Raw genomic sequence first — 18,831 nt, 5'->3', positions numbered from 1 at the left:
CTTCAGGATTTCCTTCTTCTCTGGAGGAGCGAGGAAGGAGTACTCTAACTGGGTACTCTAGAGATAGCCGGTTTGGTTCCGGCTCCCAGGGCAACCACTTTGGACTATTGTTCACCACTACCTCTCAAAATTCCAAATATGCTCAGAGCCTCAAAATGTTGGTGACCCCATTATAATGGTCCTGCTGAAAGCCTCTGCCTCGGCTTAAGAGAATGGATTCAATATCTGCTCATGCTAAGGCAGCTGCTTCAGCACTTGCAGTTGCATCAAATGTTCACAAAAACAGAGTTGCGCTTACCGTAACTACTGTTCATTGACGTCTTCTGTGCAGGTACACATGGGACTGCGTCTGCGCAGGCCTGCCGACCGGATTTTTCTTTTCTAGCTAACGTCTACTAGGGGGCGCCCGTATGCACCAATGCGCCTGCGCGGCTTTTCCCACCCGAGCGACATTGGGCGACGTCACCCCCCCTCACCCTCAGGTTCTCCTTTGCCGCCGAATGCCTTCACATTATCTGGAAGAACACAGCGGGGTAGGAGGGAGGGTTTGTGTGCCTGCACAGAAGACGTCAATGAACAGTAGTTACGGTAAGCGCAACTCTGTTTTCATTGTCCGTCTTCTGTGCAGTCCCACATGGGAGACTCACAAGCCTCTTACCCAGGAGGCGGGCATGTGTTCTCATTGAAAAAGAGACTGAAGTACTGCTTGACCAACAGCAGCCTCTTCCCTTTCCCACACATCTAGAGCATAATGTTTAGCAAACGTGTCGGAAGACGACCACGTTGCAGCCCTGCAGATGTCTAGCATAGGCACTCCCCTAAGGAAGGCCGCAGAAGAAGCTTGCGCCCTAGTGGAATGAGCTTTCACTTCCAAAGGGCAAGGTAACTTAGCCTGTAAGTAGCAAGCTTTAACCGTCTCAGTAACCCAGCGAGAAATTGACTGAGCTGAAGCAGCTTTTCCCTTCCTGGGCCCATAGTAACAAACGAAAAGTTGTTTGGCACATCTAAACTGCGAAGTACGTTGAAGGTAAAATAAAATAGCCCTTCTCACATCCAAGGAATGTAGGGCCCTTTCTGAATTATTAGTAGGGTCAGGAAAGAATATGGGCAGGACAATATCTTGCGAGGTATGGAACTGAGTAGAGACTTTGGGTCGGAAGCGAAGGTCAGGTCTCAGAACCACTTTATTTTGATGGACCTTCAAAAAGGGAGGATCCGATCTTAAAGCCACCAACTCGCTAACTCTGTGGGCAGATGTAATGGCGATCAAGAAAGCCACTTTACAGAACAACCATTTTAATTCACAAGTAGCCAGCAGCTCAAAGGGCGATTTCATAAGCTCCGCTAACACTACTTGCAACGACCATTGAGGAACAATTTCCTTGACTTGTGGAAACATGTTATACAACCCCTTTAAAAAAGATTTTGACAGGCTGTGGGAGAAAACTGTTTTCCCATCTATCTTAGGGTGGAAGGCTGAAATGGCCGTTAAATATGCTTTAACAGAGGAATTAGAGAGTCCCCCGTCCTTTAGAGACAGAAGGAACTCAAACACAGATGACAGATGGCAATCCCAAACATTCACTCCTTTGTCATTAGCCCAGGCTTCAAAACATTTAGCAGAGTATGACCTGCGAGTAGTGTCCCTACGTGCATTCAGCAAAATCTCCGCTACTCTGTCAGACATCCCTTCCGACCCAGAATGTGCCAAGCAGTGAGGCTCAGTTTGGGTAGGTCGTAATACCAAACCCCTTTGTCGGACAGAAGGTCCGGGTTCAGAGGGAACCGATAATATGACCCTTGTGAAAGCTGCATGACATGTTGGAACCAAGCTTGTCTGGGCCAAAAGGGGGCCACTAGAATTATGTGAGGCCCATCCCCCTGAATTTTGCTGACGATTCGAGACAACAGTGGGAATGGAGGGAAGGCATAAAACAGGTGCCCTGTCCAGCGTATCTGAAAAGCGTCTCTGAGGGAGTGGCGACCTAGGCCTCCCCTGGAGCAAAATTGTGGAGCCTTCTTGTTGTCCACTGACGCAAAGAGGTCTGTCTGGGAACCCCCAGTCCAAAAAGGTGGCATTCAGGTAGTTGTCTGCTATGGTCCACTCGTAATTGTCGGACCGCATATGACTCAGTTTGTCTGCGATCGCATTTGTGGTGCCAGGAATGTGGACCGCATGAACAAACGCATTCCTGTCCATGGCCCAGTCCCAAATCCGAATGGCCTCGTCGCAGAGTGCCTTGGAGGTAGTGCCCCCTTGCTTGTTCAGGTAGAACATTGTGGTGCAATTGTCCGTGAGCACCTGAACGGATTTCTGTTGCAGCGTGTCTGTGAATGCGATAAGGGCATAACGTACCGCTTTCAATTCTAGCAGGTTAATGTGATCTTCCCTTTCCTGCTCTGACCAAACCCCATGTGCCCTAAGGGCCCCACATTGGGCTCCCCATCCTATAGTGGAGGCATCAGTCGAAATAGTGATCTCGGTTTGGACGGACCCAAAAGCAATACCACCAAGGAGATTAGTTTCACTAAGCCACCATTGTAAGGAACGAAGAATCCCCCTAGGGATGGAATATCTCTTGTTCTGAGATTCGTGTTCAAAATCATGAACCGAGAGGAACCACAGCTGGAGAGGTCGCATATGCAACCGGGCCATAGGTGTAACTGCCGAAGAAGAGGCCATAAGGCCGAGCAGTCTCTGGATAGCAGTCACAGACTGGAACCTACATCTCGAAAAGAGATTCACCATCCTGCCAATTTTCAATGCACGTTCCCGGGGTAGGAAACCTCTGTTCACCTCACCATCCAGCTCCATGCCAATGAACAGTATTCTCTTGGACGGGATAAGATTAGATTTTTTGAGGTTAACCAACAGTCCTAACCAGGAGCAGGTGGGCATCACCTTATCAATTTGGACCTGAAGTGCATTAGCAGAGGGTGCTGGCAAAAGCCAATCATCAAGATAGGGATAGATTGTACAACCCTGTTCCCTCAGATATGCCACTACAACAGCCATACATTTAGAAAAAACTCGAGGGGCTGTTGATAGTCCAAAAGGGAGCACCTGATAATGGTAGGTCTTACTATTACAAAGGAACCTAAGGTATTTCCTATGGTCAGGATGGATGGCAATATGGAAATATGCGTCCTTGAGATCCAGGCCGGCGAACCACATGTCCTCGGGCATTAGCTGGAGGACTGTATTCAAGGTAAGCATTCTGAACTGTTTATCGAGAACAAACTTATTCAATTCTCTCAGGTCTAAAATGGGCCGAACACCACCATCCTTTTTGTCTACAAGGAACATCCTAGACTAAAAACCCCAGGAGGGGTCTTGAGGGAGAACCTCCTGTACCGCTCCCTTCTGCAGAAGCGCTATAACCTCCGTCTGTAACTTATCAGAAGACGATTGCACTGCATAATCAGGAAGAGACAACACCGGGTAAACATCAAACTGAATTTTATAACCAACTGTAACAACGTTGAGCACCCAACTATCATGGGTAATCTCTGCCCATGCAGAGGCAAACTGGGCCAATCTGTTTCCAAAAACGACAGATTGTTCAAATTCTAGTCAGAACTGTTTAGGTGGAGTTGCTGACTCTTTGACATCGGGGCCTTGTTGATTGCGACGTGGGCGGTAACTAGGTCTCCTGCGGTGGAAGGTATTCGCAGGGGGCTGGAATTGCCTGTAGGAACCATAACGTGGATACGGCTGAAACCTTTGCTGCCGACCACGATAGCTTTGAGACGAGCGATATTGATACCGGTTGTCTGTGAACTGCCTGGATGGGAGAATCCCGTAGGAGTGAGCCATCAGTCGATCTTTACGCTTTTGCGGAAGGTACTCATCCGTTCTGGTTGAGAATAGAGATTGACCCTCAAAAGGTAGATTCTCCACTTTGTTTCGTGTCTCGACAAGCAGTGCAGTTGTGCGGAGCCACGAGTGTCTGCAAAGCACGATCGAAGATGCCAATGCTCTTGCAGAGGTGTCAACCGTGTTGCGACCAGCATTAATTTGTTGTCGTGACAGCCACAGAGCCTCATCAAGTATTACTTTAGCCAATACTTTCTGATCAGCAGGAAGCTTTTCCATGAAGACTGCCATGCGATTCCACAGGAAAATTTGATATGCTCCCATGATGGCCAAGTAATTGGAAATTTTTAGTGTCAGGGCCGCAGACGAGTATAATTTCTTGCCCAATGAATCCAGCTTCCTGCTTTCCTTGTCAATGGGTACGGCATGGGAACCTTGGCGTTGACGGGCCTGCATCTCCTTTGTAATGAGGGAAGAAGGTGGCGGATGTGCAAAGAGATACGTACAGACGTCATCTCTAGTTTTATATAGAGCTTCCAGTTTACGAGATGTCGGGTAAACTGATGCTGGTTTCTCACAGACCGTGTTAATGATTTCCACTAAACCTTCTGTGAATGGGAACGCAATGGTTGGAGGATTCCCAGATTGGACATACTGCAGAATTTTATCTTTCGGTTTCGGATCTACAGCCGAAATTTCAATGTCCAGGGAACGGGCCATTTGGACCATCTGCTCTGTGTAGAACCGGTAATCTTCCGCTGGGGAAATACGACCAGTCCCAATAATAATGTCCTCGGGTGACGGGTCAGACGGAGGGCTAGGGCTCGGATCTTGGTAAGGCCCAGGCTGCTGGTAAGGAGAACCCCGTCCGGGAGAGCCATAGCGGGAGAAATCACTCCGAATGTCACCCCAATACTCTCTGCCAAGAGACGGGGAATAGGATCGGTGAGACCTTGCATAGAGGGAGCCTTCTCGCTCAAAACCTCTCCTTGGCAAGCGATAAGGTAGATTCTCTCTACCAGTATAATCACCAGCAGACCATGCATGGGCCACAAGAGGTGGAGCGTCAGGTAGGTCACCGTCATCACCAGAAGAATGGTATGATGGAGAAGACAGGTGCGGAGAGGGAGTCTTGGGCTTCTCCCAGAACACCTCGTCAGTTTGGACAGAAGTCGATTGTCTGTGCTTCGACTTCTTAGCCTTCTTCTCACCCTGGGAGGGTAAGACACGGTCGGAGCCTCGACTCTGGGTCACCGGATCTGGTGTTGCTAAGTCGGGCAACGGATCTGAAGCTTTAGGTTCCGATCCGACACCAGTCTTCGAACCAAGGGTAAGGCGAGTCGACTCCGTAGACTTCTGAACCGACGGCGTCGGTCCCGGTGTTGGATCCGATGACTTCGGAACCGATCCGGTCGGGATGTTCGGATCCGACGAAGTCCTCTGCACCTTCGGAGTCGACATAGACGGCGGTTCCGACCTCGAGGGAGACTTGGAGCGGTATCGTCGCTTCCGAGTCGGATCCGACTTTGGAGGTTTCGCGCGATCCGAAGTGGAGCCCGAGGCATCTTTCGGATCCGAGGTCGGAGTCGGAGTTCGTCGGAACCGATCCGAAGAACGGGAGCGAGAGCTGGAAATGGAGCTACGGACAGACTGTACGGTCACCGAGGGAGGTTCAACTGTCCCACTTACTGGTGGCGGCCCTTGAGGGGTATCCGTGGATACCGATGTCCGCATAGCCCTTCTCCAGAGTAGGGCATTCAATCTATTCGCCCTCTCAGCCCTGGCCTTAGGCGTAAATTGTTGGCAATGCTCACATTTCTCAATGATGTGTCCTTCACCCAAGCACTCGAGGCAAACGGAATGGCCATCCGTTCTTGTCATCTTCACAGAACAAGTCGAACAGCGTTTAAATAAAGCTTTCTCAGCCATCTCTGAAAAGACGAACGATCTCCTCACAAAATGGCGTTTCTCACAGCGGACAGCTAGATCTTTACCGGTCGGCGGCAAAGAAGAAACTGAGGGTGAGGGGGGCGACGTCGCCCAATGTCGCTCAGGCGGGAAAAGCTGCGCAGGCGCATTGGTGCGTGCGGGCTCCCCCTAGTGGACGTTAGCTAGAAAAGAAAAATCCGGTCGGCAGGCCTGCGCAGACGCAGTCCCATGTGTGCCTGCACAGAAGACAGACAGTGAACTCCAGGTTCACATAGCAGGGGAAGGTCAAAGTGTTCCTCCAGAAAAGCATCCTTTCTGGATTTGCAGATGCTATGGAGGATGTAGTACATCATGAACACGTCTGCTAGCAAGTCTTCTTCAACAGCGGCTGTCCAGTAGAAATAGTGAAACACATTTTAGACTGGCATCTGGGACCTGCTGTAATATTAATCAGTGTGTGCGTTTTTGACACATATTGTAAAGTCCTGCATGTACAGCTCTCAGCAAAGTTCTCACAATACCTCTGGCTTGGAAGAGAGGGGGGAATGAGCTACATCTGAATAGTGCAAGCCTAGCTCCTATACCTTATTGATCACCTGCACATGGCCAGTTTCCCAAGGACTGCTGGTTAGTCCCCCAGAGATGCCCAAAATAATTAGATTGTGACTCTTGTCAGACACACTGGCACCCACTCTGGCATAAATAGCCTCCTGGAGTCCACTAAAATCTGGTGTGCCATGCTGGGTAATACCAGAATATGCCTTCTCAGATGCTACAACTACAATGTGTGTGCAACTGATCAATCCCAAGCACAGAGAAAACCCGAACAATCCCACCATCAGTTTATTCTCATAGCTAATCACATGCACCATCTCCCTAAAGATTCAACTTGCAGCTAATAATTTTATACTGAACTACTTGCTCAGCTCCAGGTTCAAAATGTTGCACAATAGCTTGCATAGGGTCGTGGGAAGCCTGAGACTTGTCAGACTGTGGCTTATTAAAAGTTGCAATCCAGACTATCTCTTGCAATTAGACACGAGTCCATTTTTTTCAAAAGATTTTACTGAATATAAAAAACCATTATAGTCCACTGACCAAGATGCAATATCTTGGCTGGTACACGGGTATTGTTATGAATGAAGGTAAAGGTTAAGGTACAGGATAGCATAGCCCAGCAAATCCCATCCTCCCCCCACAGTTCTCAAAACAAACGGCTTGAAGCTGAGAGAGTGAAACTTTCCCAAGGCTGGAAAGACTGTAGTCAAAACATTCCTCTTCTTTGAGATAACTGTTACTGGACTGCTTGTCACCTGCAAAAGAAGAGCTTGAAACACTGACAGGATTAAAATGGAGTCTCTCTGGTTAGATCACACAAGGAACTTATGTCAGACCTGACATTTCTGCCCCCTCTAAAATGTCCTTCCCCCTGGCTTGAGAGGGTAGAGATTGTGAAAAGATGTAACTAATCTAGGAGCATGAACATGAATATCCTCCACCCATTCATCAAACCCAGAATCAAAGTCCTTCCACCTGATGAGGTAAAACAACTTATTGCGTTTGATTTTAGAGTCCAAAATTTGTTGTACTTCATAATGGACTTGGTCATCAATCAGAGTTGGTCTGGGGGGAGCACGGGTATGCCACTGATTCTCTGGAGGGACCCTTTTCAACAAGCTAATGTGGAAAGTTGGATGGACGTGACGAAGGTTCTTTGGCAAATCTAGTGCTACAGTCACTTTATTGATGATTTTACGAACTGGAAATGGCCCCAAATATTTTAGCGCCAATTTATGGCTGGTTTGGGCGACTTTCAAATTTTTTGTAGATAAATACACAAGGTCTCCTGGGTGCAATTCCCAGTCAGCCGCACGATGGCAATCAGCGTATTTCTTATAGTCCTGCTTAGCTTTGGTAAGATGTTGTTGAATAAGAGTCCACTGCTGAGCTGCCTCCCCCCACCATTCTGAAACGTCATCGGAGGCTGTCGTGGGGGGAAGAGCTTCAAAAGGAAACGGTTTGAAATGGTAGCCATAAACTACTTTGAACGGAGTTTCTCCTGTAGATGCATACACACTATTGTTGTAAGAAAATTCTGCCAAGGGTAATAAATCACTCCAATTGTCTTGTTGGAAATTAATGTAGCAACGGAGAAACTGTTCTAATAATTGATTAGTTTTTTTGGACTGTCCGTCGGTTTGCGGATGGTGTGCGGAACTTAAACGTTGTTCAATTCCCATTAGTTGCATAAGCTCCCACCAGAAGTTGGCAACGAATTGTCCGCCGCGGTCGGATATTACCTTCGATGGAAAAGAATGGAGTTTCACAATGTGTTTCAGAAAAATATCTGCCAATCTTTTTGCCGAGGGCATAGTAGTGCAAAGGATGAAGTGGGCTTGCTTGGAAAACAGATCCACCACTACCAAAATACAGGTGTGGTTTTTTGAGGGGGGAAGATCTGTGATGAAATCCATAGAAATTACTTCCCACGGTCTACTTGGAGTTTCAAGGGGCTGCAAAAGTCCAGGAGGTTTACCCTTTCGCGTTTTGGCGCTGAGGCAAATGGGACACGAAGCTACGTATTGTGAAATGTCTTTGCGCATGCCTGGCCACCAAAATTGTCTCTGGACCAGATGAAGTGTTTTTAAATATCCGTAATGGCCGGCTGTTGGGGCATCATGACAGCATTGCAGCACTTCTTTTCTCAGACTTTTTGGTACATAAAATCGATTACCCCAAAGCCATTCCCCTTGTTCGGATTGAAATAATTTTTCTTTGGGCATACTGTCCACCTCCTTTTCGACTTCGCTTTTCAGTTTTTGTCTCCACCCATTGTCTGTCTAGGGAGGTTGTGCTGCGCGACTGCGTGTAGTAACCACACACCCCAGTTGGGTAGGCGAAAATACTGTGTCTATTGTCTCCTCCTGCTTGCTTTTATGTTGGGGCATGCGTGGGAGGGCATCCGCCAGGAAGTTAGTTTTGCCAGGCAAAAAATGGAGAGTGAAATTAAATTTTGAAAAATATTCCGCCCACCGTAGCTGTTTGGCGTTGAGTCTCCGAGGACTGTGTAACGCTTCTAAATTTTTGTGATCTGTCCAAACCTCAAACGGATGGCGCGCCCCTTCTAGCCAATGTCTCCAAGTGGAGAGCGCCGCTTTTACAGCAAATGCCTCCTTCTCCCAAACATTCCAATTCCTTTCCACTTCAGAAAATTAACGTGACAGGTATGCACAAGGTTTGAGGATATTGTCCATCCCCCGCTGGAGAAGGACGCCCCCAATCGCCGTATCGCTGGCGTCCACCTGCACTATGAATGGGCGATTTTCATCGGGGTGTTGCAGCACTGGTTCGGATATGAATTGCTGCTTTAATTGATTAAAAGCTAATTGGCATTGTGGTGTCCAATTCAATTTTGCTTTTGGTTTTTTGGCTTGCTCCCCTTTGTCTTTCGTCTTTAGGAGTTCAGTGAAGGGGAGAGTTATTTGGGCAAAGTTTTGTATAAATTCTCTATAGAAATTGGCAAACCCCAAGAAGGATTGCAGTTCTTTACGATTTGTGGGGGTTTGCCAGTCTTGAACAGCTTTCACTTTGCCTGGATCCATTCTTAATCCATCTTTTGAGATGCAATATCCCAAGTAAGTAAGTTCAGTTTTGTGAAATTCACATTTAGACAATTTGATGGGCAAATACACATGAGAGTAGTTAATACTTGTTGCACTAGGCGAACATGTTCTTCTTCAAATTCCGAGTAAATTAACACATCATCTAGGTAAACAACTACTCCCTTATACAAAAATTTGTGCACTACTTCATTGATCATGGACATGAAAACCGAACGGGCCCCAGCCAAGCCAAAAGGCATAACTAAATATTCATATTGTCCCAATGGCGTATTGAACACGGTTTTCCACTCATCCCCCTCTCGTATATGAACGTGGAAATAAGCATCTTTTAAGTCTAATTTTGTGAAGATCTTACCTTGGGCCACGACGTTGAGTAGATCCCTGATGAGAGGTATGGGATAGGCGTTTGTGGAGGAGACTGCATTAAGTCCTCTGAAGTCAGTGCACAGTCGAAATCCTCAATCTTTCTTTTTAACAAACAATACTGGTACTGCATGGGGACTGTTTGCTGGTCAGATGAATCCCCTTTGAAGATTAGTGTCAATGAATTTTCAGAGCTCCTCTCTTTCATTTGGGCTCATAGGATAAAGTCTACCTTTGAGTAATGTGGCCCCCGGGATTAGTTCCACTGCGCAATCGGTTCTCCTATGGGGAGGTAAGGTGTTGGCCTCTTCTTCAGTGAAAGCTTGTAAATAGGCTCTGTACTGTTTAGGTATTTGGTTAATTTCCTCCTGGGTCAGGAGTGCTTGTTCTATGAGGGTGGGATTATTACCCCAATTCTGGTCCCAACGGTGAGTTTTGCAGCTATCTGTTTTGAAGGTGACGCTTCCAGCTGCCCAATTAATGTCTGGGTTGTGGTCCCACAACCATCTGCTTCCCAAAATTAATGGGTATTTTGCTGTAGAGCTAATTACAAATGATCTTGTCTCCCAATGTTGACCCATGCCTGTAATGACAGGTACGGTTTCAGTAGTGACTGGATTCATATTAGTGCCATCCATCTGTTCAAAAATGACCGGATTTTCAAGTTCTTTTATTGGGAGCACTAATCCGTTCACTAGAGCTGGTGCAATTATATCTCTGGAGCACCCAGAATCAATAAGCGCTTGCACCCGAATATGAGTCTTTCGTTCAGGATTAACTAATGTAACAGGTATGAACAGTATGGACCCTTGAGGTCTATCCACTATGGGAACTGACTGAGTTTTGATCTGCCGTTCGGGTCCATTTATGACAGATCCATTTCGTTTCCCCAATTAGGACTTTCGGGTGCTTCTTCACCGTTTAGAGCGGTTGGGTCAAAGTCCATAACTTCCTCTAGCTCTAACCCCTCCAACCCAAGAGTGTGGGGGGATTATCTTGCATAAGGGCTCGATCCAACAGTCTGGGATTCATGCCTTGCTTGAACATAATTATTTTGGTGGTTTCCTCACACCTTGGGCATTTGGCAGCTAGCTGTCGGAATTTTGTAACATAGTCTCTAGCCGACATGCTACCTTGCCTGATCGATTGTAATTCCATTCGGGCTCTGTTTTCTTCTAGTGGGTCTTCGTATTGCACTCGGAGCGCATTTACCAAACCCTGTAGGGAATCTAATTCTGAGCCCCAAAATCGTACAAGGCTACATACCATTCCGCTGCTTTTCCTTGTAGACGTGATGCCAAAAGCTCGATTTGACTAGCTTCGTCTTCGAACAAGTGTCCCCGATGATTGAAAAATTGTAGTGCTTGTACTAGAAAAAAACCCAACTTCGAGGGATCGCCATCGAAAGTAGCTTCCAATTTTACCCATCCCATTGGTAACTCTTGAGGTCTGGCAACCGGTGCTGGGAGTGAGTAATATGGTACAGGTACCAGTTCTTGCCTTGGCTGCCAGTCAGGTTGGCGTGGGAGCGGATGCATCGGAGGATACTGGGGTCTTGGTTGCGGGATCCCTTGGGGTCTCGGTATTGGAGGACCTTGCCGCCTTGGCTGTGGTCTCTGCAGTCGCGGAGCTGGAGGGCCTTGTGGAAGTGGACCTCTTGGTCTTAGCGGCGGAGGAAGCCTAGGCGCTGGAAGCCGTGGGAGAATCGGCTGTCCCCGCGGCGGCGGTGGGAATACCGGAGCCTCATCTTGCGGCTGTAACAGTAATCCTCCTGGGAGGATCGGAGGCTCCTGCGGCTGCTCTTGTGGCTGCCCCGGCGGCTGTTCTTGGGGCTGCTCTTGCGGCTGATCCTGCGGCTGTTCTTGAGGCTGCTCTAACGGTGCCTCTTCTTCCCCTTCCAGAGATCCTCCCGGTTCATCAGGGGGAAGTTCCTCTGGTCTCTCATCTGCTGGACCCTGCGGTTGTTCCGGTGGTTGTACCGGTTGTTGCTGATCGTCAACGGGTATTAGCGGTTGCTCCCTCGGGATCATAGCCTGCAGGGCCGCCAGACTTTGCCCGACAACTCGGCTGGAGGCACCCTCTCCTTGTGAGGGGCCTTCCTCTGATCCTCCTACAACAAGTACGGAGAGCAGGTGAACAGCATGTGCTAAGCTCTCCTCCATACTACAAAGTCTCTCTTCTAATATTTGTACACGTTCTGGGGCCGCCATGGCCCCCACTGATTCAGAATACTCCGATTAACTATACTCCTGACTCCGATTCAGGAGTTTCTTTGGGGAGTTGGGGAGTTTCCATATATTCCGTATAGGACGCCGTCGCCCGCAGCCATGGTCGAATTTCTCCCATGCCCTGAGCCCCGTTACCTTGTTCTGTTTCCATTCTCCCCGCCAATATTCCTTTGGCCAATCCGGTCACTGCCGAAATTCCAGCATCGACCGCCAAAGTTCGGCTCTGTAGTTGTATCCAACTCTGTTTGGTCGGCTCGCGTTGCCCCATCCACGGGGTACTTTCCACGTAATCCCAACTCATCATGTCGCAACGGGAGGTTTCCCACATCTGGGTACTTTCCGAAGCTCTTCGGTTCCACTCGATTTGATCGGCCTCTCGATTCCAGTGATACCACGGCTGGCTATTCGGATGCTCTGGTATCGAGCCGATACTTCGTTTCCCGTCCATTTGCGACTTAGTAAACACCGCACTCACTCTCCTTTCCCTCGTCTCTCGCGGCCTCGAGCCCCACTGCCTCGGCGTAGGCAGGGTATCAAAGGTTCTGCCGCCGCCCTGGGCCTAGTTTCAGCTCTATCAGGTGCGAGGGTAATCAGCGCAGTACGTCTGGACTCCGTTCCTCCCTGAATGGGTCTTGGAGGTTCCAGTCCTTCCGAACCAGGGAAGGTATAAGGATCAAACAAAGGGTCCCTGTTGGGAGCGGCCTTGGTATCCGTCTGCCCCTGTTTAGGCATTGGAACAGATGTGATTCGTAACAAAAATGTCAGACTGTGGCTTATTAAAAGTTTCAATCCAGACTATCTCTTGCAATTAGACACGAGTCCATTGTTTCAAAAGATTTTACTGAATATAAACAACCATTATAGTCCACTGACCAAGATGCAATATCTTGGCTGGTACACGGGTATTGTTATGAATGAAGGTAAAGGTTAAGGTACAGGATAGCATAGCCCAGCAAATCCCATCCTCCCCCCACAGTTCTCAAAACAAACGGCTTGAAGCTGAGAGAGTGAAACTTTCCCAAGGCTGGAAAGACTGTAGTCAAAACATTCCTCTTCTTTGAGATAACTGTTACTGGACTGCTTGTCACCTGCAAAAGAAGAGCTTGAAACACTGACAGGATTAAAATGGAGTCTCTCTGGTTAGATCACACAAGGAACTTATGTCAGACCTGACAAGACTGTACTGCACTTCACTGGGCCAGGGAGGCGAAGGAAATGGCTCATCTTATGTACTCAAAGGCTATCCAAAGACATAAGGAAGAAAGCCCTGAACTACCAGTTGTCATGCTCCTTAGGATCACCCACAGACTCACTCCAGAAGATGTCATGCTTCACCAGTGAGTCGTGCTGGTAGATGTTAGGCAAAGTCTGAATTTCAGCACACACTGGGAAGCAAGGATATACCATACCAGCTACCTCTGAAACCCAGAGCTTGCAGCAATGCCACAATGCTCTGGTACAATGCCACAAAGGCATCCTTCTAGTCAGCCATCCTCTCTCTGAGCCATTGTTGTTTGGCTTAGAAGTTGCTGCTTCTACGATACTGCTTGTAAGCAATCTTCTGGTGGCCAAAAGAAAGGGTTGACCTGACCAAAAAAAAATCCAAAAAAACAAAACCAGGCATTTTGGAAAAGAAACAAATGTCAATCACAATTCTTGCAAAGTTCTCAGCATCCCTAATTTAGACTCTTGTCTACTCAGTCTCTCTCTTCTAAACTTAATTTTTTACACTTATGTACCAGTAAATAGGGTCCATTTACAGAACAGTGAACAATCTGCTCAAGCTTTAGAATTTGATATTGAGTATTCAACAGCTGCGTCCTCGGATTCCTATGTGGATTTTGTAGTTTAAAATATAGGGACCTGGGAGACTCTAGCCCTTTCTGCATGGAACATTTTAAACCAGCGTTTCTGAGTATTCTGAATTGCCTTGTGGTCCCTGAATTCTGCAGTGCACACCAAAGCGATTTGGCGTCTGGTTTTTATTCCAGACATGTTGAGATGTGTCTGTTTGGAGCCACCTTTTGGGGGGAACTGCAGCTGACATCACTTTAAAAAAATTTTTTTTTTAGCACATGTGTTGTAACATTGCAATGCTGGGACCCATTGTGCCCATCATCCCCCTCCCTCTCCCTGTATTTGCTGATTGGACAGTCCTGTGCCCACCAGGTTGTTTTTTTTTAAAGAATTCTGGACAGGCGTTTGGCAGCTAAGAAGGGGGGCCCGCACCAAGACAAAATGAAGATGAAGAGAGAATTGGTGCAGAAGAAAAAGAATCTGTAATAATTGTTCAACTCTATGTGTTTTGTGCGCAGAGCTCTGCTAAAGTGTACATATGGGAATGGAACTGAAAAGAATCTGGAAGATTTCCCCTGATGAAGTTGCATGCAAAATGTGTAGGGGTTGTACAAGTAATAAAAAAGTAAACCCAAGAAGTGATCAGTGGGGAATGTGGATTGCCATCTAGAAATGAGGCAGACATTGCTTAAAGGGGTAGAACGTACAAATGTCACAGCTTTGTGACTCTCTCCTAATTTAAAAAGGGATGGTGGTGGGTGCTCGGCTGCTTGTAGTTTGTTGTCAGGCTTCACCTAATGCCAAACAGTCAGTCAAATGATAAAAATGTCACTTGCAGGCAGAGTTTGTAAGGTTACGAATTTGCTATCTTGATTTCACAGTACAGTATGATAAATGACGCTGCAGTGTTACAACCCTTCTCTCATTTTTTTTTTAAAGAGAGCGTGTGTGGAGAGCTAGGGAGGGAGGAGTTTCCACGAAGTGGCCAACCAATCAGCACTCAGAAAAAGGAAACAGAAGAAAGAGAGCCGTACAGGTCTAAGAACTCTGCACACATATAAGATGCATCAACAGCAACTTAATAGCAGCTTTTTAAAAGTTGCCTTATATGCTCAGGGGGAAAAGCTGGGGAAAGTCTGATCGTGCATCTCATGCCTCCTTTTCTTGTGTGGAACTCTGGAGATCAAGAGAAGCAGAATTGAATCTGAATCACCATAAACTGACTGTGCAGAAAACGCCTCTCAGGGAGATCCCAAGATAGAGCAGATGGGAACAGGATAACTAAGATCATAAAGGACAGGAAATAGATTTAACCCCCCCCCAATCATTTAATTTATTCCATATGTAAATGATTGCCATTGATTCATATGAGAAAGAGGCACTGTACCTGGAGCCACAAAACCCAAGAAATTCACAGTGCCACCTGATGGATATTTATGTGCTTCTAAGCTCACTGAAGTAAGAGCCCCATAGCGCAGAGTGGTAAGCTGCAGTACTGTAGCTCTGCTTATGACTTCAGTTCGATCCCGGCGGAAGCTGGGTTCAGGTAGCCGGCTCAAGATTGACTCAGCCTTCCATCCTTCTGAGGTCGGTAAAATGAGTACGCAGGTTCCTGGGGGTAAAGTATAGATGACTGGGGAAGGCAATGGCAAACCACCCTGTAAAAAGTCTGCCAATAAAACATCGTGATGCAACATCCTCCCCATGGGTCAGTGCTTGCACAGGGGACTACTTTTACCTTTACCTAAGCTCACTGAAAGGTTAGAATGGCACGTTAAGACTTAACTGAAAGGGAGCTGGTGGTAGAGTAGAAGAAATTGCAAGTGTGTGTGTGTGTGTGTGTGTGAATGAGAATGTATAAGTTGCATCCTCCAGTGAATCTACGCAGTATACCAACCGTTGCCCTACAAAAGTTTATAGGACGTAACAATGGGCATTTTGCTAGTTTACAATAATCAACGATCACCCCTTTTACTTCCCATCTTCAACCATATAATTTCTTCCTTTATCCCTTTTCTTGACCAGATACTTGTACACATTCTAACAATTCATATCCTACCAATCAGAGAAAAAAGGGTATTTACAGAAAAGGTGGTAACTAGGCAGGGGGTTGTGTTTCTATCAATTTCTTCCTCCTCAAAAGGTTGGTGGTCATACCTGACTTATGGCGATCCCTGGCAGGGTTTTCATGGCAAGAGACTAACAGGTGGTTTGTCTCTGCGACCTTGGCCTTTGTTGGAGGTGTCTCATCCAATTATTAACCAAGGCCAACCCTGCTTAGTTTCTGAGGTGTGATGAGATCAGGCTCACCTGGGCTATCCAGGTCAGGGCCCTCAAAAAGTTAAAACAGTGTAAATTCTTAGCTCTGTTGGCTGCAAAGGCAGAAAGGCATGCATGCATAAAGACTGACTAGTGAAATTTTGGAAGGCTGCATGATTTGCATGATTTGTTTACCCAAAAAAGTAAAGCATATGCCAATGTGCTAACTTTGCATAGTTCATAACAAGTTGTAGAATTCTGCTGTTCTTGACAACATAATTTTTATTAGTGAAAAATGCACTTGGCATGGGACATCCATACAGCAACAGCAAAGGCCTATCTGTTCAATTATATACTTTTGCTATGTAATAGGATTCAAGAAGTGTGAGCTATATTCTCAGCATTATCTCTGGTTAATCTGAGACAATGCCTGCCACAACAACCAGTCTACTGGACAAGAACAATATTCCAGTGCTCAAGATTATTAAAGCCATCTGAAAGAACCAGTACTACTATTTGGCCTTTATATAATCCTTTCCAAACTTTCAAAACAGTTCACATTCATCACAAAATGCTTACAAAAGCCCTGCAAGGCAGGCCAATGTTCTTGCAGGGACGGGGTACGGGTGGCACAAACTGAGAAAGCAGCCTGCCTACACCCACGTAATGAAAGCACGGCAGACACAAGATCTGACTCTGTGATTCACAAGTTAGTCTCTCGTCTGCCACGCTCGCACTAGGTCTCGAGGTATGCAAGTAGTAAGGTATGGATTTTGTTCTGATTAAAGGAAGGGGGGCTGGGTCTTTACCACAAAATTATCCCAGTCCATGCAAGGACGCAGGAATGGTAATTGCATTTTTAACATATCCAAACATGACATTATACACTTAATGAGTAAAAATGTATTGGTAGTCCACTGAATTAACGTTCGCAATACCTAATGAATTTCATAAAGACTATTTTAAAATGTACTGTTTGCCGAAAAGTAAATTTAAAACCATCAAGAAAAACCATTCTATGTACTGAATATTCAAATATTTATGAAGGAAATACAAATAAAATGTTCTAAACCTTTTGAATAAATGACAGTTGATTAACATCAAATAAAATATAATTTCAGAAATAAAGTTGTAAAAGCAAGAATCTGTCATCACAATTGGACGACGCTGTTACCTTTCTGTGTTTAAATTATATTTTTATTTTATTATCAATCTTTATATAACCAGTTGAATTCAAAAGATGCCTTTTTACTCACACATGGACTCCTTCTATTAATGGATCCAACTTGGCATGTTTACGGTACCAGAAATCAGTACCTTGATATATAAAATCTTTGGCTTCTGCAAATACATGCTCAAATGCAACTGTACTAGCAGGAACACCATCAATTTGTGAGAAGCAGAAGTGGTACTGAAGACAGAGGACAGGGGCTAGTTTTGATTAAACGGTACTCACGTCTGCGTAATGGCCTCTCATAGCACAGCGGTTACAATGTTTACTCCAGTAAGTTCTCTCTAGGCATTCTCTTGAGTAGTGTCCAGGCAAACAGCAATTAAAACAAAATCGTGCAGGGCAGTTATTTTGTAGGTGTCCCCTTTCTGCACACAGACAACATGGTGGAATTTTCTATGAAGAGGGAAAAAAGGATATTTATGGCATATATGAAACTCAAAGTAAATGAAACACACACAATGAAGCCACAGTGAAGTCCACAATGGACCATCACTGCTCTGCATAAGACCGCTTCCTATAACTTCTCCCTTTATTGTAGAAAGCATGATGGAAATAACATAGAATATAAGGAGTGCAGCAACCCAACATCTTGAAGATGCTTTTGCTGCTTATACTTGAATGACTAGAGGAATTTTGGCTTGCAAGAAATTCATGACAGTACTCGTTTCCCTTACTACAGGAGTCCCCAACATGGTACCTGCCAACACTTTTCCTAGTGCCTGCCAAGTGTTTTTAGAAAGTAGGTGGGGCTTTTGCAAAGCATGGATTCTGATTGGACACTGGAGTATTAATTGGCTGTGCAGACTTTGGCAGAAACAGCTTCCATAACACAAGGATCTTCACTGTGAAGGTACAAGCCATTTTGTGGCTGGCTCTGTCTCCTGCAGCAGACATTTTGTTATTGCACCCATCATACTATGTCAGAATTCCAAATGTGCCCACAGGCTCAAAAGAGCTGGAAACTCCTATCCTACTATAATAGAAGGTTACGTGAAACTTGCATGATGGTGGAATCATATGGAAGCAGAAACGCTCCTCCCCTACAGATTTGAGTTTTAGTAGCTCTCTATAGGATTTGACAGCTATAATGGCCATTGCTGTTTGCAGTACTGTATCAACTTGCATGACTTCGGACAGGGGGAATGCACCGGAACCGTGTTCCAGCATTTACCCCAAGTCAGGTGGCCCCGTCCACCTGACTTTAGGGCCATTTAGGCCTCGACTGGGACTGAAACGGCCGGATCGGGTCGGGGGAACCATCTCCCGCCTGCACCAAGCTGGCCGTGGCCCCTTCAACCCTGATCCAGGCCGAAATGGGCCCAAAGTGGCCATTTACGGCCATTATGGGCAGGTTTTGGCCTGGAGAAGGGCCAAAACAGCCCGGATCGGGCCCGAAACAGTCCGGATCGGGTCGGTGCCAGGTGGTGAACCCTCCTTTGCCTGGCAACAACATGGTTCCAGCCATTTTTGCCCCAATGCAAGCTGAAATGGGCCGGATTGGGGCAAAAACAGCCTGGATCAGGTTGGTGCCAGGCAAGGGAGGCAAGGGAGGCTTGCCCTGCCCAGCACAGACCCAGTCCC

The 18,831-nt window shown here is 46.5% G+C and overlaps 1 protein-coding gene across 1 annotated transcript in view; it reads right to left on the bottom strand.

Annotated features, from left to right (window-relative positions):
- The window catches only part of ZCCHC7 (zinc finger CCHC-type containing 7), a 292,686-nt gene that overhangs the window by 105,547 nt on the left and 168,308 nt on the right, over positions 1-18,831 (bottom strand). The window contains exon 5 of the mRNA XM_054987272.1: positions 17,473-17,643. Within this exon, the coding sequence (XP_054843247.1) occupies positions 17,473-17,643 (171 nt within the window). The remainder of the gene's footprint in view (positions 1-17,472; positions 17,644-18,831) is intronic.

This window comes from Eublepharis macularius, chromosome 8 (assembly GCF_028583425.1).
Source record: "Eublepharis macularius isolate TG4126 chromosome 8, MPM_Emac_v1.0, whole genome shotgun sequence".
NCBI classification, from domain to species: Eukaryota; Metazoa; Chordata; class Lepidosauria; order Squamata; family Eublepharidae; genus Eublepharis; species Eublepharis macularius.
Note: the sequence above shows the minus strand (reverse complement) of the source record. Positions and strands in the feature narration are given on the sequence as shown.